Genomic DNA, 22,058 nt, shown 5'->3' with positions numbered 1-22,058 from the left:
TGGGAGACAATTTCTCCATTTATCATTCATTTTTCTTTTATGTTAAGGTACCTTACTGAATCAGGGATCAGGGAAGGGGGTAAACTTGGAGACTGTTCTAGTCTGTTTTTTGCAGGCACCTGTGTATGGGATATCTAAGTTAGGGTTTTAAAATCTTTAACATTAACTCACTATTTGCTGGTTTGTTGTGAAGTGACTTCTAGGGGAATTTCTGTATTACTACATATAAAGGTGGGAATTTCCTGTGATATTGGAAATTTGGGAGTCATTGAACTAATTTCGAGGTCCCTGATCTAAACTTCCTATAGATATTTAGGGCTCTTTCAAACTACATTTCCCAAGAGCCAACTAACTGGCTTCCTCTCTTGTGTGATCATGTGGGCAGGAAGCTTAATTACATAGAGAAAGGTATAAAAACTGAGGACTGGATTGGTACTTCCTCTTTTGTGAATGTGGAGCAGGAGCAAGGATGGGAGAAGCAGGTAATGGCGGGTCCTTTTAAACAGGCACGTGGCTTCATTTTCCCAAATGGCTATCAATAAACCCTTTAAAACCCTAATGTTTTTAAATTTATCATTCTATATTAATTTTATTTCTTACATTTCCTGAGAGTCTATAGGGGGCCTGTGAAGGTTCTAGTAACAGCCTTTACTGCTCTTCTGATTTTCCCTAGGGCTGAGTAGGGATATTGATCACAATAATTCAATAAAAAGGAATGTAAGAGAAGAGTCACACAGGGGTATTTGAGTGAGGGGTTTCCATCCTTCCTGAGGCAGCCATGCACTTCCTTGAGGTCCCCCTGTGACCATGTCAGACAGGGTGGGTTTTTTTTAACATTTATTAATATTTATTTTTTAGAAAAGTTAACATGGTTACATGATTCATGCTCTTACTTTCCCCTTCACACCACCCCACCCACACCTCCTCCCCAGCATGGCCAATGCGCATTTCCACTGGTTTTAACATGTGTCATTGATCAAGACCTATTTCCAAATTGTTGATACCACGCATTGGTGTGGTAGTTTGGAGTCTACATCCCCCATCATTGTCCGTCTCAACCCATGTGTTCAAGCAGTTGCTTTTCTTCTGTGTTTCCGCTCCTACAGTTCTTCCTCTGAATGTGGGTAGTGCGGGTTTGATGGCCCCTGGCAAATAGTGGCTTGTTAGAGGTAGCCATCTCCCATCAGCCCTGCACCCAAAGTGTATTATAAAACTGTTCAAGGTTTGTATACAGATTAAAACTTGACTTAAACCCTCAACCATTTGCTAAAAAGGCTAATTTGGAGGATATTCCCATCAGGAAGGCTGGAACTAGTTGGGGTGAATGTGTCAGGATGATGTCATTTAACCGGAGGGTTATATTTTCCTGTAACTAAGGGGTTTTCCTATAAGCTGGGGCATTTTTGCTTTTTTTTTTCTCTCTTTCTCTCCCAATAAAGCATTGCATTTGAAATGGCTCCCCCATTTCTTGAATAGCGGCTAAAGAGGGTATACTTTGAAATTTTAAAGATCCCCTCAATTTCCACTTCACACAGGTTGGAGAAGAGTTAGGTTTGAGGGGATCATAGCTCATAGGGGGACACATAACTAGAGGGGAGCAGTGCTTGTGACTCTCACCTCTCCCTCTCCCCAAGCCTGACTACATCACTCACCCCCCCTGCCCAGCAGTCCAATGGGAGTGCTTCCTCCCTCCCCTGGGTGGAGTAAAGAGGGAAAGCAGGATGCACCTGACACTCACTGCGGGGAAGGGACACAGAATGTGGTCTCTGGGGAGGCATGGGTACGGCACTTGGTCTGGGAGGGTGTGGGGGCAGGGCCTGGCACACTATCTCTAAAAAGTTCCCCATCACTGGTCTAAGGTATGCTCTAGTTATACTGTGATTCTAGAATTCCTTGAAGAAGGGAATAATGACTACAAGGAAGACATACCATCTAATTCCATTGGTGTCTATACCATTTATAGTTTCACTTGTCAGAGGTAATATACTATACTTGTTCACTGATTTGTTTTTTTTTAAAAATAGATATTGCTCCAGTAGAGCAGTGGTTTGTTGCTATTTCACTTCAAGATGGATTACATACTCATACTACTGAAGGAACTCTTCTTGATCTTCTCCGAGGTAAAAGTTGCAATAAAAGAAATATAATATGAGATTCACTAGTGAAAGCTTCAGTGAACAAGAGTACTATTTTTCCTCCTGAGTATGATATGATGACAAAAATCAGTTCCTTCCAAACTGTGGAATTATGAGCTCATAGAAGGTTAGAATTGAATGGGAATTAAAGATCATCTGGTCTAGAAATTTTAGTGTAATAAACCATTTTGATAGTGTGAGTGTGGTAACATTAAGAACAATGTTTTTATTAAATTAAATTATTAATTATTAAATCAAATTATATAGGATTAGAAAGATAATAATTATGTTGAAATAAAATTATGAGCATATATTTTTCTTAAAAGTTCATTAGCCTTGGGTTAAGAACTTCTGATCTAGTCTAATTCCTCCTCCTCCATTTTACAGAGAGAGGGAGAGTGACATGCTCAAGATTGTATAATTGCCTTGTTCAATTATTGTATTTATGTAAATTGAACCATGTTAACATCTAGATAGTGAAGATAGTTCTCTCCACTATAAGTTGTAAACTTTGCTATACTCCAAGGCAAAAAACAAACAAACAAACAAACAAAAAACCTGACTTCTTAATAGTTAAGAGCATTCAGCACAAACAAATGGGAAAATTGCCTCATTAGCAAAAGTTTGTAAATCAAGAGAGTAGTAATAATTTTTAAAAAGAGAATAATGAATAAATTCAGTTGAGTCATAGGTATGTATGGTTTTGTGTGACATGAACTAGTTTTGGTCTCAAAACAGTTTATTGAATTTATTTACTCATTTTTCCACCTCTAGATGGCACCATTACATTTTCTCAACTCCAGTAATATGTCTGAATATGGTTGTAGAGTATAATAATAATAAATAGCTAACATTTATATCACATTTACTCTGAACCAAGCATTGTATAAGGCACTTTACAATGATTATCTCATTTAAGCTTTATAATAACCCTGTGAAGTAGGTACTATAATTATTCCCATTTTACCTATGAGGCAACTGAGGCAAAGAGATGTTAAGTGTTTGGTCCAGTGTCACATGGCTAACAAGAATCTGAGGATAGATATGAACTCAGATTTTCCAGGCTAGCACTCTATCCATACTTGCTTTATTTTTTAGTAGAAGGAATTTCTTCATTTAGAGACCTGTATAAATATTTAATGATAGATTCAGATCAAACAAAATATCACAATTTACCACTAATGTTATCCTCAATAACACTGTATTCTCAGGCCAACATTTACAACTCTCATTTTACATGTTTTCTGCATTTATTATAACATATGATTCTTTTTCAAGTCCTAACGAGAGTCAGTACTGTAAAGAATTAAATTAAGGGTTTGACTAAATATGTGAGAATTCTAAAATAATATTATGGTCATTGATTTAAAATATTATAGCTTAAGTCAAAATGACTTTTAATAGCTTTTATTACAAAGAGGTATAAAGAGTGAAAGTAGAAAAATACAAAAAGAGAATAGAGCCTACCACATTACATATTGTTCCTGTGTTCAGCTCAGCCCAGAAGGACTTGTTAACCTTGGACAGGAGGACCCAGAGTAAAGTTCCACTCATGAAGTGTCCTCCAAGAGGAGAAGGCCTCTCTGGAACTAATCTCTCTCCAGAAGCTAGGAAAGGAAGGTCAGCTACTTAGTCACCCAAGAGCCAGTCCAAGAATCAAGGTCCCAAGTTGAAGCCAAGGTCCAAGTTGTAGCTCCAAGCTACAATCCCAGTCCAAAACCCTCCAAGTTGAAGATTCAAGCTGAAGACCTCCTGGACAGGAAGTTCAGGACTTTTTATAGTCCTTTTCTGTCCTTTCCCCCTCTTCACAGGGGCCAATTACAACTTCCAAATTGCCTTCCAAATTGTCCATGGGGGCAGTGTCTGTGGGATCCACACCTCATCTTCTGAAGGTGTGAACTTTTATCAAAGGATTCACAAGTTTCTGATTGATTGGATTAAAAGGGTGGAGGTTTCCAAGTAAGTGACTTGTGAATTCTCTTACTTGATAACAAAGTGTTAAGTAGGGGTTAAGTAAGTGTTAAGTAGGGGTTTCTTAGGTTGATTAGAAATGGACAAAGAGAATAAAGAATTCCCTTTCACAGTATTCAATAGACATGGTTGATGAATCTGGAATAAAATTGTTGGTTAAAATTCATGCTAAATGTCAGCAGACATCTCAGATTTCAATATGGCTATTTTCCTAGAATGGAGATATAATCTTCTCTGTGATTTTTGGAATACATGTTTGAAAATTTATTCTCTAGGAGTGGGAGGAATGAGCACATGACATGCCTTTAAATTTAATCTGAGTTTTTCTCCATCACTTTCTTAAGTCTAGATAATTAATGAAATGATAAACCAAGCACTGATTTCTTGCATTTGCTGTATAAATGTTCACACTGATAGTTTAGCTTTGGGCTCTTATGAGCTGGTTTAAGAAGGCTCTAGTTCAATGCTGTCTTTGCCAGGGAATAACTATAGCTATTCTTCTATTTGTCTATTTCATCTCTGAGTACCCCCAATATGCTAGACCATGACTATAGCATTTCCAGTCAGGTTAAAAAAAACAATTGACATATAGCTCTGGATGAGTTTGGGGTTTTGTTTTGTTTTTTTTAATTATGGTGGAGCCAAGATGGCCCAGTAAGGAAATTTTTAAATATTCCTCTACATATAACTTTAAAATAATTCCTCAAGTTAGATTTTGAAGCACGGAGTCAACAAAGTGTCAGATTAAGACATTTTTCCTGTCTAAGAAAACTTAAGAGGTCAGTAGAAGAGATCTGAGACATAGAATGGGAGCTATTCCATAGTGTAGCACACACAGAGTAACACCAGCAGCAGGCCTTGATAGTGATTGTGACAGTGACTTTGGGAGCTATCAATCCAGAGGCAGTGAGGGAGTTGAACAACCAGTGAGAAAGAGATTACAGATGATCCTATGCTAACACTGGGCAGAGCCTCCTATTGCATTACCCATATGCAATAGTTACTGCCACAGGGGAGCAGAACAGAGATGAGAGTTTTAGATAAATATTTAACAGTTTCCAAATAGTTGTACTACATTCTTTTACCAGTTCTATTCATAATCTAACAGCATCTGGATTGTATGATTTGTCCATGCCTTCCTCCAAGGCTCTGGCTTCAGTATATAGTCTTTCTGAAACTGGGGCAGACACACTCACTAGGTAGGAATTCATCAATAAACTCATCCACAAGCATCAGTTAAAAATATGTTTCAGTTCTGGCTCTTAATTATCCAATAATCATTATAAAGAGGTTCCAGATACTTATTGCAGTGCTTCATATTCAGGAGACCCAAACAGGGGGATATTCTCAAAATCTTCATTTTTAATTAATTCAACTCTGATGTCTTTTTCTGACTATATCTGCAACATCTTCAAGGTCAGTCACAGGAATGGTGTTGGCTTGATGCTGCTTTCACGAATTTTGACATCAGTAGAAGAGATCTGAGACATAGAATGGGAGCTATTCCATAGTGTAGCACACACAGAGTAACACCAGCAGCAGGCCTTGATAGTGATTGTGACAGTGACTTTGGGAGCTATCAATCCAGAGGCAGTGAGGGAGTTATAGACCTAATTTTGATAGCTTTATTAACAACAAACTTAGCTATGAGCCCAATGCACTCCTCCTTCTGGTACTTGGATGTGGACTCATAATCAGATGAATTTCTTGAACAGGTACTATAGGTTGGTGCCACAGATGCTGTGAATATCCTTCATCATCCAGAATGCCGTCATGGGAACCTTTTGCTATTGGGGTTTCAAAGGAGCTAGGAAAAACTGACCTGAAAAGTTTTAGAGTGAGATGTGTAGTGTAGAAGATTTAGGTGGACCCTAGGCAAAGCTATGAAGTATACAAAACTTATTTTTGACATTTTTGTTCCCATGTTACTTTCAATTTCTGTCACCTTAATAGTGTTATCTTCTCTGAACTCTTGACACAGTACCCTTATGCTGTCTCTCTTTCTCTCACCTTCTACCAAATCTGCTCTTAGAAAAGGGTCCAGTACATGCACATTTCATACACTAGAATGTAAGTGACAATGTATCTCAAATAGTTCTGGTTCACTATAGTTATTTGTATTTAAAGAAAGGACAAAGCCCTAAATACTCAAAGATTTTATTTCCCTTTGTAAAATTGCAGATATCTGCCAAGAGGTAGAAGTTTGTAGCAGTCTGTGAAACCATATGAAGTAATCAAGACTTTTATCTATATATCTATATCTATGTATACAGATATATATATATATATATATATGGCTAAGACTGTGTGAAAGAGGTTCACATCAAGAAAGAAACCACAGTTGATTAAGTGGACCTCAGGAATACAATTTAATCAGCATAGGGGGCAAAAAAGACAAGAGAAATAGTTAATCAATGTTACTTTGATATGTTAATATTTTGATGGATCTGTGATCTCATCCACAGAGTTACTCTCTCAGATTATAAAGATTGAAACCTGCCCATGCCTGTCTATCTTATACTATCACTGCCAGTTCATGCATTCCTATATATCTTTGCCTAGGTGTCTACCCAACATGTCAGTGGTAGCTTTCTAGTTTTCTTGACATTGCATGGATATCAGTGGAGCATATAAGATGTATATACAGTTATTTCCTGACAAATGACTGATCTATCTTATTTCTAGACATACATTTCTCTGATGGCAATATTTAGGTCATTTCTCCTGCTCCTGCACGATTCCTCATTTTGTTTTGCAACCTACTTAAGCTGAATCATACGTTTCTATTGTCCTTTTTTTTTTTTTTTTTTTTTTTGAGTCTCAACTTCTTTGGAATCTGAAAATTCTAACCTGCGGGGAAAAAAGTCAGACATGTATGTAAAATAACTAATCAAATTTGTTTCATTAAGAATTCTGAAGTCATTAAAAAATAGTAGTTTCTCAAAATCAATCCAGTTCATTTTCCTGCTCAAGTCCAAGGGAAAATCATTATTCATTTTCTGTGTCTATTCAGGTTATACATGCTCTTGGGCTATCTTCATGAGTTGATTATCCAACTGGTATTAGTCTGCACAATAGATATTCATCCACTAGAATATTCTTGCATGAGAGGCCAGTTAGGTACGTCTTTACCTTTATTACGATTGGCCCGAGCAATGATCCTCTCTTTCTCACCAACTGTCAGAAGTTCATCTAAAACATTTTCAACGTCCTGCCAGCTAGGGTCATAAGTTTGGAATATATTGCCTAATTTTCTTAAAACTATAAATGGTTCTTTTTCAAAAGTGGGCATATTTTTTTTAAATCCAGCTAAATCCTCAGGGCTGAGGGGAGTAAAGTGTCTTACAGACATCAAGTCTCCTTCAGTATTAAAAGTGGGTACTGGGGGCAGCTGGGTAGCTCAGTGGAGTGAGAGTCAGGCCTAGAGACAGGAGGTCCTAGGTTCAAACCCGGCCTCAGCCACTTCCCAGCTGTGTGACCCTGGGCAAGTCACTTGACCCCCATTGCCCACCCTTACCAATCTTCCACCTATGAGGCGATACACAGAAGTACAAGGGTTTAAAAAAAAATCTCCAATTAAAAAAAATTAAAAAAAAATGTGGGTACTTCTCGTAAAGGAAATAGCTCTGCATTGAGAGGCAGAGAGGGTGGGGGCTGCAGCATTAGCAGCTGGGACTGTCCCTAGGAGGGGCTGAGGGGTGGGTTGGATGGCTTGCGGAGGGGACAGGATGGGCTGAGGATGGGGCGGTATGGGTTGGGGAGGGGGCAGGATTGGTTGGGGAGAGGGGACGGGTTGAGGATAGGGGTTGGCAGTATCTATATCAATGGGTTGAGTGGAGGGTGTGTCAGGAGCGCTTTCATAGGAATCCTCAAATGAGGAAGTATGGAGGAATAATTCTCTCTTTTGTTGGAATTTCTTTCTCAACTGTTTCCTCTTTTTTAAATGCTTAGCACGGTTTTTTATATAAGCCAGCAGTTGCTCTTGGCCCTCATCCATATGCTCTATTTTCCTCTCTATTTTACTCAATCTCTCTGAGTTAGTGGCATGCAGCTTCTCTGGTAGTTTCTTTTGGGAGAAGTAAAGATAAACCATTCCACCTACAATCAGTACTATCACACTTACATACAGTGCAAGAAATATCCCTTGAAATGTATTTTGTGGGACTACTGACCCGAAAAAAAAAAAAAGACAAAAAAGTCACTCCTATAATTTCGATCCATCTTCTTAAAGTGTGAACTCTGGTGTGCACTAATTCATTAATGGGTTGGAACCACCACATTTTGTTCCAGAAAATTGATAAATCTGTTTATAACTTACTATTGTCAGTAGATGTCACTAGTGGATAAGGTCTTCCTTTTACTAAGGGTCGGGCTAAAGTTTTATTGATTTGGGTTTAAGACTTCCTTTTGTTCCTGCCTGGCAGAAGACCTGAGGCTGAGTTCTAGAGGTTAGGCTCTTTGAGGGTAGACAGAGTTTCTAGCCTGGGGCAATAGGGAGTGTCAAAATCTAAAGGAACTTTTCTCCTCCTTTCTCTTGAGGCTAAAACTGCTAAAACTACCTGCCTTCTGCTTTTTGCAAAAGGGTGGTTTAATTCTATCTGTCCCCAACCAGGCTTAGTTTTTACCTAAGACTTTAAGACTAGAGCCACGTGTAGTTTTGAAATAAAACAGAAAACAAGGTTAAGGCCTAATTGTAGCCTAAAAATTTACTCTCCCTAAAAAAAAAACAAAACAAACAAAACAAACAAAAAAAAACAACCCTAATATGCTGAGTCTAGTACCTTCTGCTTTTGTGAGGAACAGGGCTTTTTTTTTTAAACCTTATTAAGGTGTGTCCCAGTTGAAACTAAAGATCAGCTAATTGGGTTATTTATTTCCTGAGGCAAGGAAACAACCTCCCAGCTGAACTTTTTTTAGGGCCCTATTTGATCTCACCAGTCTGGCAGCTTTATATCAATCGCAGTTCCAAAATGAGCTGTGAGAAGGTTGACTTAGGGGATAGTTATAAAGTAAAGAAGAATTCAAGAAAATTTCAGAAGATTGAGGAAGTTCGAGCCCGAAACGTGGTTGCCAATAATGTAAGAAGGAGATTTTAGGTATTTTATAAATATGTATTTAAAATGTGGCCGCCAGGAATCAATCATTCAGATTGATTCCATAATTAAAATAGACCCAAGTTAGCATCCAGTTTAAGGTAGTTTATTTACAATTAGGAAGGTAAAAGGTAGGTAAATAGAGAAAGGGAGAGGCCAGTCCAGGCCTGGAGAGGCCTGGATGGAGAGAGAGGCTTAAAAGCCTAATTAAACTAGGTTACAAGCCACAAGACTTTAGAAATCAGAGAGGTTATAAGCCTACTTAAGGCAGAGTTTGGAAATGCCTAGGTAGGCCAAGGAAGTCAGCCTAATTTACCCACGTGACAATTCAGAGTAGAAGCATTCTGAGGTCTCAGCTGAGCACCTTCAGCACCAAGTTCAAAGCCTGAACCCCTCAACAGGAAGTAACCAACATACTTAAAGAGATAGTGTCTTTCGCCACTTCCCATGGGTCCACCTCTAATTCAAGTGGACAAATGGCAGCCTCTGCACTGATTTGGACTGCCCAAAGGACAGTCCCTTGTTCTTGATTTGTTGCTTATTGTCACGTGTGGGTAACTCGTCTCCCCTCCCCACTAAGGGAGGTGGGAATGACCTCATCTCAGGTAGGTAGAGTTTTGACTATGAATGGACTAGAGCTAATTCTATTTACACATATCACTACACCGTACTATTTCCTCTTCTTGCTATATGTTTCATTTGATATAAATGATTACAGGGTCATCAAACAAACTTTTTTCTTCTATTATATCTTTTAAGGAATCTCATGAGTGTAGAGTCTGGGACTTGGATTTAGGATATTAGAAAAATTTTCCAGACACTTGATTGTTCAATCACCCACTAAAACCATAGCACATATACTTGTTTTTTTCCCACAGTTCTTTTTATCAACAACTTTGGCCTTTTGACTTTATTATCTGATATTGATTCAAAATTGATAGTCCTAATCAGCCACAGGAAACAGTCATTCAAAACAAGGCAATTAATCAAACAGCACAAGGTGAAAAGAAAAGATCTCCCCTTTCATCCCCCCATTCCATATTATATTCTTTTTTTTTTAAACCCTTGTACTTCAGTGTATTGTCTCATAGGTGGGGGAGTGGTAAGGGTGGGCAATGGGGGTCAAGTGACTTGCCCAGGGTCACACAGCTGGGAAGTGGCTGAGGCCGGGTTTGAACCTAGGACCTCCTGTCTCTAGGCCTGGCTCTCAATCCACTGAGCTACCCAGCTGCCCCCTCCATATTATATTCTACAACAAGTTATATTATTTAGGAAAACACACTTGCAAAGAGCATGTGTGATGACAGCATATATGGGTGACACCTATGTAGGGAACATATACAGATAGGCAAAATATATGAAAGGACACTTGGTAAAATCCAAGGGGGAATGCGAGTTCAACACAATGACATCTTTAATACTAGAAGACTACTAAAGCCTTCTAAGAATGACATTATCCTCTCCTTTGGAATCTCAGGATAGTCTCACATATATACTTAAATTATTGCATAGCACAGTGCCTGGGATATAGTAGGTATTTAATAAATACATATTCATTCATTCGTACTTCCATTCCAGTTCTCTGATCCCATCTATCAAAGTGTGATGACTAGTAAGCCTCTGCTACCACACCCACCTGAGAACTGACAAAGAAAAGCTAATCAGAGTACTCCAGGCTAAGATTAACTTTGGTCTTTTGACAGTTCATATCTGATATTGATTCAAAATTGATAGTCACAAAATTTTATCTTATTTAGGATGAGAGAATTCTATCCAATTCCTGATTAATCTTTGATAAAGATCTTCTTACTCTCAACCCTATTTCAATAACCATCAAAAAATCAAACCCTTTAAACCCCCAGGAGCTGTACAATTTCTTATTTCCATATCCCTATCTTCTCACAATACTACAAATTTCCATAACCCTAAACCTGTTCTTATTCTCCCTTCCAATATGCCCTGCGTAATATCATTTTGTTGCTAACAGCCCTTCATATTAAATTTCTTTCCATAATCTTGCAATCACGGGAATCCACATTCCCCAGAAAATTCTTATTAAAGTCCACTTTGGTTTCCAAATTCATCAAATTCCTTATTTCCTATGACAAATTTAACTTGGACACACAGATGGATGATCATATCCTTTACCTGGTCCTAACCCCAGATATTTCACCGCTGACTCAAAGCTCTCAAGTTCCTCTCAGACCATAACCTCCTATTCCCTAATATCTTCTTGTATCTTGTCCCTCCAAATCCAATTCTTTTCCTTCACCACAACTATTAATAACTCTGCCACTCTCTGCTTTCTCTATATTTTACCTATACTCTGGCCTAATTTACTTCATTTGCAATTTTGATGACATGGTTGAATAGTTCAACTTTATACTGTCCTCTACCCTTTATCCTATCACTGCTTATCCTTTTTAAAAACTCCAAAACTGTTGGAGGAAATCATACCACCCTAATATGAATTATCCCCCCACCCCACTCAACAAATTTGTCATCTAATCTCACTTGGGGCACCAATGCTATGTGATAATCCCTTTACTAACATCCTCCCCAAGGCATCTGTGGTAAATCTCCTCATACTGTAGAGAGAAAATCAGGAGTTTCCACATATCCCAAATTTTATGCCTCATATCTTTTAACACTATCTCTCATTCTCTCCTTTGCTTTAACGTCTCAGGAATAGTTTGTCCTTTTTCCCAGAGGTCAGTCCCTATGATGATGCCTTTAATATATCCCTCCTCTCTCTTCTGGGAGCTTAACCCTTTGAATATCCCTCCATTTCTATAATCTTTAATTTTTTTGTCCTATGATTCTTTTCCCATTGCCTATAAACCTGTCCAGATTCCCATCCCCACCCCCATTCTAAAAACAAACAAACTCTAAAGTGCCTACCATCATTTTCTCACCTCCCATTCATTTTTCATTCTTTTCCCATTTATCTCTGCCCCTTGATTGAAACTCCTTTCTCCAAGGTTACCAGTAATCTCTAAAAATTGCTAAATCAAATTAATTTTTCTCAGTTTTCCTCCCTCTTGACCACCCTGCAGTCTTTGACATTGTTAACCATCCCCTTTTCATGAATAATCTTTCTTCCCTGGGAGTTTATGACAGTAATTTCTTCTGCTTCTCTCCCTACTTGTTTGACTATTTCCTTAATCTCCATTGTTGGATTATTCCTGACCACCTCTCTATAAGTGAGAATATCTCTGGTCACCTTCCTGGGCTCCCTTCCCTTTCCTTTCATTCACTCCTTTGGTGACCTCACCACATCAAATACGTTTAATATCATGATGAAGAAAATTCCCAAATCCAGGTATGTAACTTTTATCTCTCTCCTGAGATCTAATCTTGCATCAATCTCTTTAAAATAGTTTTGTTGATTTCTCTCAAAAATATTTCTTAGCCATTATGTTCTATAAGTAAAGTGTGTAATGTTTCTCTTTTTTTATATGTATTTGATGACTTTTCTGACTCTCAAATGATTACTTATGTATGTTCCATGTGTACTTGAAATATATTTATAATATACGTACCTATATATAGCATATGCAATGTATTATTTGCTTTTCTCATTTTCCATATCAACTCTATCAAATATGAAGACAGTACAGATATTATCTATAAAAATATAGTTAGCTAAAGTAGTATTTAGATGAAATTTTATAGACTTAAATGCATTTATTGGTACAAAAGAGAATACAATTTAGAAGGTTTGAGCTCAACACCTTTCAAATAAAATGTATTAATATAGATTTGTTAATTTAAAATAAATTTTAGGAGAAATCAGAAAAAGCCCTTATAATACTGTTCTAGAATCCAAGACTAATAAACAATGTCTGTTGACTAAAATTACATAATACACACACTTTGATACACTTGTGCATTCCCTCTAGTGAAGAAAATCATGACTTATTTGTGCTTATCTATCCTGTGCATGGATTCATCTATGTCTGCCTAAGTTCACCACATCCAGTATATTTGGAACCTTCTTTGCATTCTCCTTGAACGTGCATCAGTTACTTTTTGTTCTTTTCTGTTACTGCCCCATCATGTTTTAAGATAATTTATTTGTTGAAATTCCTGTATTATAGTAAGATTTAGTCTTTCTTTTGAGTTACAAACATTATCAAATGCTTTTTTATATCAAATTGGTATTCCAAAAGGCATTTAAACTCAGCACAAGGAAAACAGAATTTATTATCTTCCTCTTTAAACCTTCCCCTCTTCCAAATTTCCCTAGTAACTTTGTAAGCACAACTATCCTCCCAGCCTTCCCAGGCTCACAGCCTTGGTATTAAACTCAATCCCATTCCCCTTAACTCAGCATTAATGTTCATTCTTGTTATTTTTTCTACTTTCACATGTTTCATACATGTCCCCTTCAGCCACAGTTTTAGTTCAAGCCCTCATTAATCAAATAAATATTAAGCACCTACAATAGACTCACTCTTTCCCTGGATCATTGCAATAGCTTTCTAATAGTTTCCTTGACTCATCTATCTTTATTCCAATCTGTTCTCCACTCAGTTGCCAAGACAATTTTTTTTAAAAGTGCAGATCAGACTCTACTCAGTGAGTTCCGGTGGCTCCCTCTTATTTTCCAGGTTAAAATAGATTTTTTTTTTCTGTTTGGCATTTAAAGCTATTCACAACTTGACACCTACTTATATTTCCATGATTCTTACAGTTTATTCCCTTCCATGCACTCTACAATTCACCTAAATTGGCCTACTTGCAGTTGTCAACAACAATACTCCATGTTCCATATCTTTGCTGTAGAGGTGACTCTCCCATATGGAGTGCTATAACTCATCAAATTTACCTCTTATTTCTTCTAACTTCTTTTAAAATCCAATTTCTAGTAAACTTTCCCTCTTGGATTACTTTCCATCCTTTCTTTATATTTTTGTATCAACCTAGTTATTTTCATATTCTCTCTTTCATTAGATTGTGAACTTCTCAAGAACAAGAACTGTGTTTCTTTCTTTTTTTGGCTATTCTCTGTTTCCTTACCAATTGGCTTTATGTCTGGCACATAGTAAAAGCTTCATAAATATTTACTGACTGACAGATTAGTTAAGAAGAAAAAGTTTAATTTTGCACCTGTTAAACAGAATTTTTATTCCCTTTGTCTATTTTAAGTTAATTATTCGGGAACTTGAAGTACCCCTTCTTAACATTTAGTAAGTCACTAACAAAGAGAGTTCTCACCCTCAGAAACACTGCCCTCCCCCCACCACCATGCTCCACCCTCCACCCCCAAACAGCTGATGAGTGGAGAAAACTGTATATAAGCAGGAGCCTGAGAGAGATTCAGGGTCTTTATTCTAGTTCTTAAAACTTGGCAGCTCTTAGCCTTGGGAGTGTGAGCTCTGGTGGAATTCTTGGTGGTCTTGGCCTCATGTGTGCTGAGGGTTCTCAGTGGTTTTCAGCGTCTTTTGACTCTTTGGATTTTGGCTTCCTGATCCAGACTTTGGATTCTGGTAAAGATTTGGCTTCCTATATTGGAGACTTGGGCTGAAGAGGGATGCTTACTTGGGTGAGTCTCTTGCCTCCTTGGCACAAGAGACTTCCCTTTGTGGCTCAGGCATTGGTTTTTGGTTATTGGAATGCCTGACTGGAAACACTCTCATGGATTGGTGAGATTTGGATTCACATTCGCTATATGGAGGCACTAGGATTAGGATTTAGGGTATTTTTAGCTCAACAATATTTTCTACCTCCTTCCTATATTTCCTACTTTAATATCTCTATCTTGCTGTAAATAAAGCTACTAAACAGTCTACTGACTTTAATTTTTATAAATGGTGATCACAACAGCCTTTTTTAAATTTAGTCAAACCATTTTTAACCCCTACACACCTATTAAGATTGAGGTGTTACTGGGAGGGACCTCCAGGTAGAGAATCCCTTTAGTCAATATATTATCCCTATACGTTTTTAAAGATATCAAAATGTATCATTTTCACAAATATAGTATAGATATTAATAACAGAATGTTGTTACTTCATAGAACCTATTCTTCAGTGGAGTCTTGGGGAATCCATTACTAATGAACAATTTCGTGAAATACTTCCCAATGTGGTAAGGATTAGGATGGGAAAATGTCCCTGTGCTAATGATGTGGTGATAATTGGTGTCGTATGTAATCAAAACGTTCAGGGTAAGTTTATGCTTTTAATTTTCAGTATACATAGTTAGAAAATAGCTAATTTTTACAAGAAAATTATTTTACCTTTTAATTCCATTACTGTGGTTTAAGAATACATAGTAAAACTGATCATGCCAGAAAGATTTCACTGGTCAGATATTTACTAATAAAGGGAGAAGTGGGACATTGTATGACAGTATAACCTTCTGTCCAGTCTACATCTGAATATATTGCTACCTGAATTCTCAAAAGAAAAGATGAAGCAACTTTTTTCAGTTGTGTTTGGTTCTAGATAAAGGTATTAATTTGAACATCCAATTAATAACTTACAACTCCACAACATTCAAGGAAGTAAATGAGCCAAGCTCATGGTCTCATAGGTGGGAGGCTTTTTTGTTCAGAGTGTAGAAGCAATAGGACTGAGGCATACAGTCCTGTATGAATCTCCATATCCACCACCCTAATCTTCCTAGTAATCTGTATCTCCTTTCACTTTGGTGTTATTAAGCACTATACTCTGTTGAAACTGTTGGCATTATCTCATACATAGTAAATTGCAGATGTACCAGCAGGACCAGCATCCAGTACAGGAAAGAACAGTAGCCCAATTTATAGTGTTATAAATAAAGGGGTAGAGTAAGGGTAAACTGGATACTACCACTCTTGATTTGGGTGACAGCAGTGGTAGTTCAGATATGTGGCTAGTGCAAGATCACCTGAGTCTTGCCACCTAACTAGATATTGTAACACCTCCCTCCTTTATAACTGTGCCCAGGCAGGATCCTTCAGGTCAGTAGATGGTATCCCTTCAGGTCCCACCTGGGGTTGATTGATGATGGATATTGGGCTCTATTAGTCTTGGACATGTTTATCTGACTGCGTTGCTCCCTTCCCAGAGAAGTGATGAAACAACCACTCTAGGAAGGTACTTGAAGAGTTTTATAAATATTTAACAAGGAAGAAATATTAGGAAATGGGAAGAGGAATAGGGAAACCCTAAATTAATTTTGATAATAAACTAATCCCTCAGTGCTGTAGGCAGGTGAGTGATTCTGGCTTGTTCTAGCTCCTCTGGCTCAGCCTGGCCACAGCCAAACCAGAGCAAGCAAGCTGTTGTTTGATGTCTTTCAGCTTCTTCTTCTCCTCGCTAGATGTTATGCCTTTACAGCCTTCAGGTACCACTCTATCCACCCTCTTCTTCTTCTCCTGCCCAATTCCCAGATCCTTCCCGAGCCCTGGGAAACCTAGATGCCTAAGGCTGGTTTGGATACCTAAATATCTAGGGGACAGAAGAATAAGAGGTTTCACGGTCTGGATACAGGTTGGCAACTGTTAATGAGGTACAAGACAGGAGTTCTTGCAAGGTTGAATCAAGCAAGCCTCAGATCCCAATAGACCAGGGTCTATAGATCTCAGGTCCAAAGGAAATGGAAAAGAACCCCCTGTTAAGGTTGCCAGGGTATTTATACCCCTCAGGCCAACCGCTTTCTCCCCTGTCCTCATGGCCTCTGGGAACATTCTGAGATCCAATGGTCTTCACCTGTCAATGAACGGTGTGGACTCTCAGCTCCCATAGCTTCAATATAACAATAGTCCCAAGAGATTCTGCTTCATACAGCAAACTTCATAGGTTACAATGTGAACAGAGTATGCAGTTGTTGCCATTTTAACAGTAATGCAAAATATTGGAGTTATTTTACAAATGTACAAAATATTAGTCCTAACTAAAATTTTCTCCTTTACTAGAAGACTTCTCCTACTCATTTTTAGTTTGGGGGCCTTCCCTCTCTTAATTATTTGCTATTAATCCTGTATATAATTTACTTTTTATGTGTGTGCTCACAGGTTGTCTAGGTTGCCACTCAAAGGATTGCTCATTTGTATCTCAAATGTCTTAAGAATCCCTCCCCAGGGCAGCCCACCACCACCCCTCAGAGAATCACCACACAATGGGTGGTGGGGTGCCTAATTCCCTTTGTCTCAGGCCACAACTGCCAGGGTGGATCCTGGTAGGATCCCAGCAGAGTCCGCAACTGTGTGAGATGCAAGCCCACTGCCTCAAAGTGAAAAAAAAAGACTCACATTACAAAGCAGCAAACTGGTTTTATTTCTCTTCCAAAAGAGGACCTCTGCAACTGAGATATAACTCAATTGGGAGGCACCTGCTAAATTTGAGGCAGTTAATTTAAGCATAGTTTCAAAGTGGGGAGGGATTTTCCTCTTGCATCAGAGGGGCTCACAATCTAATATCGAATCCTGTCCTCCTTCTTGCTTGTGATCAGCTTCCTCAAACCAATTCTGACCCTCTTCTGTGCTCATGTACACCTCTCAAAACCCAATCAGCCTTATATTATATATACCTCAAGCCAAGATGTAGGGTAGATTTAGCCTATGTGACAGGATGATGAGGGGGGAACAATGGGGGAAGATTGTTCTTGATCTAATACTTCCTGACCTATTCTATGTAGCAGGTGTGTAGAAAAGACAAAGAAAAGAAAAAAAGGTAGGAGGAGTGAAGAGGGGGATTGCACACCAGAATGAGTCCCCTTCACTTCTTAACAAGTATTTCTTGATCCACTCATACTGTATCCTATGAACAGGACACGTCTTTTGGCACCAGATCTGGAGCTCTCCTTCCTCTGTTCCAAATACCTTGTTTCTTTTAAATCCCATCTAAAATCCCATCTTCCTCAAGAAGCCCTTCCAAACTCCTCTTAATTCCTGTGTTTTATGTCTTTTAATTTTTTTCCAATTCATCCTGCATATAGCTTGGTTTGTTTGTATTTGTTTGCATGTTATCTCCTCCATTCAATTTTTAGCTCCTTATGAGCAGTGACTGACTTTTGTCTCTTTATATCCTTGGCACTTTAACAGTGCCTAGCATATAGTAAGTGCTTAACAAATGTTGATTGATTGATTGATTGAGCAGACTGCTGATGTGAAGAACTTGACAAGTTTATCCAGACAATGTCTATACATATCCTTTTTTTTTTTTTTTTTTTTTGCTTCATAGCAGAGGTGGACACATAGAAAGAAAGCAAAAAATATGAGCCGTTTGAAAAATGAAAGGCATAGATTTTTCAAACTTCATTTCTATATTTCATAAATAGTGTCTTCCAGAAGACAAAGAGAAGGCACCAGGCATAATAAATATAAAATTATATCAAATAATGGAACCACCCATATGTCAACAAGAAGGAAATAACTATTGATAATTGAAGTTATGTCAGATTAATCTATTTGTTTTTAGAGAACCATCAACTAGTCAGAGAAAAAGTCAAGCCAGTACCAAAGGTCACTCTGCCATCTCAGAGCACAAAAGGTTCTACCATTGCCTCTCTATAGTTACTATCTGAGTCTGAAAGCAAGAGTGGTAGTCAATTCTAGGTGGAGAGGTCTGTGATGTTCTGATGCCCAAGTACCCCAGGGAATAAATTACACTATGAAGTCTTTGATTTCTGATGTGTGCTTAGCTTTCTCTGTATCTCTTCAAAAATGAGGGGAAAAGACAACTTTAGAGTAAAGATTTATTTAGTTGTTCCCATAGAAAGGGATGGTACTGATATTTCACAACTTGAGATCAATCATTCATTCCCATTCATCTGAGGCTGAAGATGTCCTAAATCTAATCAGATACAGACTGTAGGATGATTTAGTTAAAGTTCTTTTAAAAGACACCCTTATGTGATGTAGGAAAATATAAGTAATGGGGTCACCAGGGATATTAAAAATCAACTATGGGGTTTGTGGGATGTAAGAGAGACTAAAACTGAACACTGAAGTCTTGTACAGCTACACCACTCCCAACTGAAAAAATAACAGCCAACTGTCACTCTGGCCAGAGGCCTTGAATTAACTGACAAGGTAACAAGGTGAAATTGGGTTTTAATTAGAAACAACTAAAAGGAGGGATAGGAATGACTACTCTAAAATCTTAACACCTAATAACAAAACCCAAAGGGACAGGGAAGGACTTATTCAACTACACTAATCTAAGCTATCTAACTAACAGGGCCCAAGGAGCTATACTGGAGTCTTTTGGTTTCTGCCTCATACCTGGAACCTGCCAGGCTTGAGTACAGCTAGGGTTTGTGGCTTTGGGATTTCTCACTGCAATCCACTGATGATCTCTGGATGCCAGGAGCTAAAGTTGTCTCAGGAACCAAGCAGTAAGCCAGAACTCCAATTTCACCTCTTCTCTTAGATTTGTAGATCTTGTCCTTTTTAGATGCCACACCATGCAGGATCCAGGGGAAAACAGGAAATAGGGTGTCCTTTGCACTGAGGTCTCCCAGGCTGGCAACAGTTTTTGCCTACCACTCATGGAGTCCACACACAGAACACAGATAGACTTCCTCCTCCTTCATTCCAACCTGGAATTCCCAGCTCCAGCTCCTTCCTGCTAGGTACTTCCTAATCAATATATAATCAATACCTAATAACTAGCTAATCTAATCTTACTCATAACAGTGACTTCAGATTGAGAGGGACCCCACCTGGGTAGGCCAGACAAACAGAATGGAAAAAAAATGATAGATGATACTATTTTCTCATTTCTTTTACTTTTAACATTTTTAGGCTTTATTTTTCTCCTAATTACATATAAAAACAATTTTTAACATTTGCATTTTTAAATTCTGAGTCTTGAATTCTCTTCCCCCCTCCCTCACCACTCCTCTGCAGTGAGATGGTAAATAATCCAATATAGATCTTACGTATGCAATCATGTGAAAAAATTTCTATATTAATTTTTTTTTTGTGAAGGGAAATAAAAAAAAACAAATTCAGAAAGAAAGTGAAAAAAGTTTGCTTTAGTCTGATTCTGTGATGAATATTTTTTGACCAATATTAAAGAGAACAAAGAAGCAAAGCTCCAGGCCAATAACAGGTTTATTGAGGGAGACCAGGGTCTCTCAGTAAAGCTGGGTCATTTAGATTTCCTCTTACCTAGGACAATTGAATGAGCATTTCTCCTTACATACCATAATATCTTACAAAACCTGGTATCTCTTTTCAGTTATGTCAAGATGACTTTCTAGTCTAGATATATTTTTAGTACAGATATCTCTATGTGCAGCCAATTTACTACAAAGGCTTAAATAGCCCCAGAGAAAGGGTTTTTCTCCATTTTTTTTTTTTTGCTTTTTACTGTTTGTATCATTCTGTTTCATTATAAATTGGTGTTATAGGAATATTGTTGTAATTGTATTAGATATTAGTCTTTAGTCTTTCCATTGTGGCTAATAACACACCTGTATTGGTATACCAATGGTCTATTGCAGGGGTCGGTAACCTTTTTGGCCATGAGAGCATAAATGCCATATTTTTTAAAATGTAATTTTGTGAGAGCCGTACAGTGCTCACAGTTCGCGCTCCTGTAACAGTGTGCGCTCCTGTAACAGTGCCTGAAAAAAAAAATTGACTTTATGGCTCCTGCAGAAAAAGCCATATCTGGCCCTCAAAAGAGCCAGATATGGCTTGAGAGCCATACGTTGCCAACCCCTCGTCTATTGTGTTTATGTTTGAGAAAATGGTGATTGAAGATTGCATTATTTGTTATTGGGATTATGGCAAGGGATATTATTTATACCATACTTTGGTTCAAGATCATACCCAAGTATTGAAAAGTTGTATTGAATTTTGAGATAGCCCAACCTGTTCTTACTATAACTATTCTGGATATTAAAGCACATACACCTATTATTGTTTTAACTGTTTACATCATATACAAGCTGGATTTTTTTTTGTATTGGTTATTGTTGCAAGATTGTGGTTACCTGGTGTTTTAGAGATTCAGAAATGAAGCAATTATTAAAATTGATTCAGGCTAAAATAGACAATTTAGAAATGTACATGCAAACTGGTGATGCTTATGGTTTTGCACAAGAACATCAAGGGGATGTATCTGGTAATATGGCTGGTGGGAAAACCAAATTAGAACAAGAGCAAATGGCCCTAGAGAGTGAAAGTCAACCAATTCCTCTGCTACCTTTAAGAGATTTACTGATCATTTGGGACAACAACATATTCCACATATAGCAACACACAAGGTTCAAGGCTGAAGATACTGAGGCAATTAAGAAAAGGTCACCTACTTTCTTTGATGAACCTAGCAAGTTGATAAAGGAAATGTGGTCTGTCATTAAAATGTACAACCCAGACTTCAATGATTTCCATTTTGTTTTGGGACAAGTGTATCTAAGAGAGACCAGGATAAGTTTATTGGGGAAACAAGAACAACCCAAGGATTGACCTCGTAGCCAGAAAATTATGAAAAATGGATTTAAATACACTCCGCAAATCTGTTCTAAAGGCTATGGAGAATAACTCCCATTGTCCCAATGCCTGGAGTAAATTTGAGAAAACAAGGCATACTGGTCAAGAAACACCAGCTTTGTTCTTTGACCAAGTGATTGAGGCTGCAAAGACACACTTAGGGCTCAACACTTGGGAAGAGAGTACAGTAGAGCACATTAAAAGGATTTTTGTGCAAAATTCTGTCCCTAATGTCAGGAAATTTTTTCTGGATTATTGCCCCAATTGGGAGTTGCTTTTCTTAGACCAATTAAAGCAGAAAGCTACTTATGTATATGCAAAGGAGAAGGATAGATCCTCTGAAGACAAAGATATGTTGATTGAAAGTCTCCATAAGCAATTAAAAGAAGAAAATAACAGGGTGAAAGAGGAGGAGATAGGTGA

The 22,058-nt window shown here is 37.9% G+C and overlaps 1 protein-coding gene across 1 annotated transcript in view; it reads left to right on the top strand.

The window, feature by feature from the left end:
• The window catches only part of LOC123234050 (cation channel sperm-associated protein subunit beta-like), a 168,612-nt gene that overhangs the window by 42,939 nt on the left and 103,615 nt on the right, over positions 1-22,058 (top strand). The window contains exons 5-6 of the mRNA XM_044660001.1: positions 2,025-2,120; positions 15,222-15,371. Coding sequence (XP_044515936.1) covers positions 2,025-2,120; positions 15,222-15,371 — 246 coding nt within the window. The remainder of the gene's footprint in view (positions 1-2,024; positions 2,121-15,221; positions 15,372-22,058) is intronic.

This window comes from Gracilinanus agilis, chromosome 2 (genome assembly GCF_016433145.1).
Source record: "Gracilinanus agilis isolate LMUSP501 chromosome 2, AgileGrace, whole genome shotgun sequence".
Classification (NCBI taxonomy): domain Eukaryota; kingdom Metazoa; phylum Chordata; class Mammalia; order Didelphimorphia; family Didelphidae; genus Gracilinanus; species Gracilinanus agilis.
The sequence above is the reverse complement of the archived record's forward strand: the minus strand, read 5'-3'. Positions and strand labels throughout refer to the sequence as shown.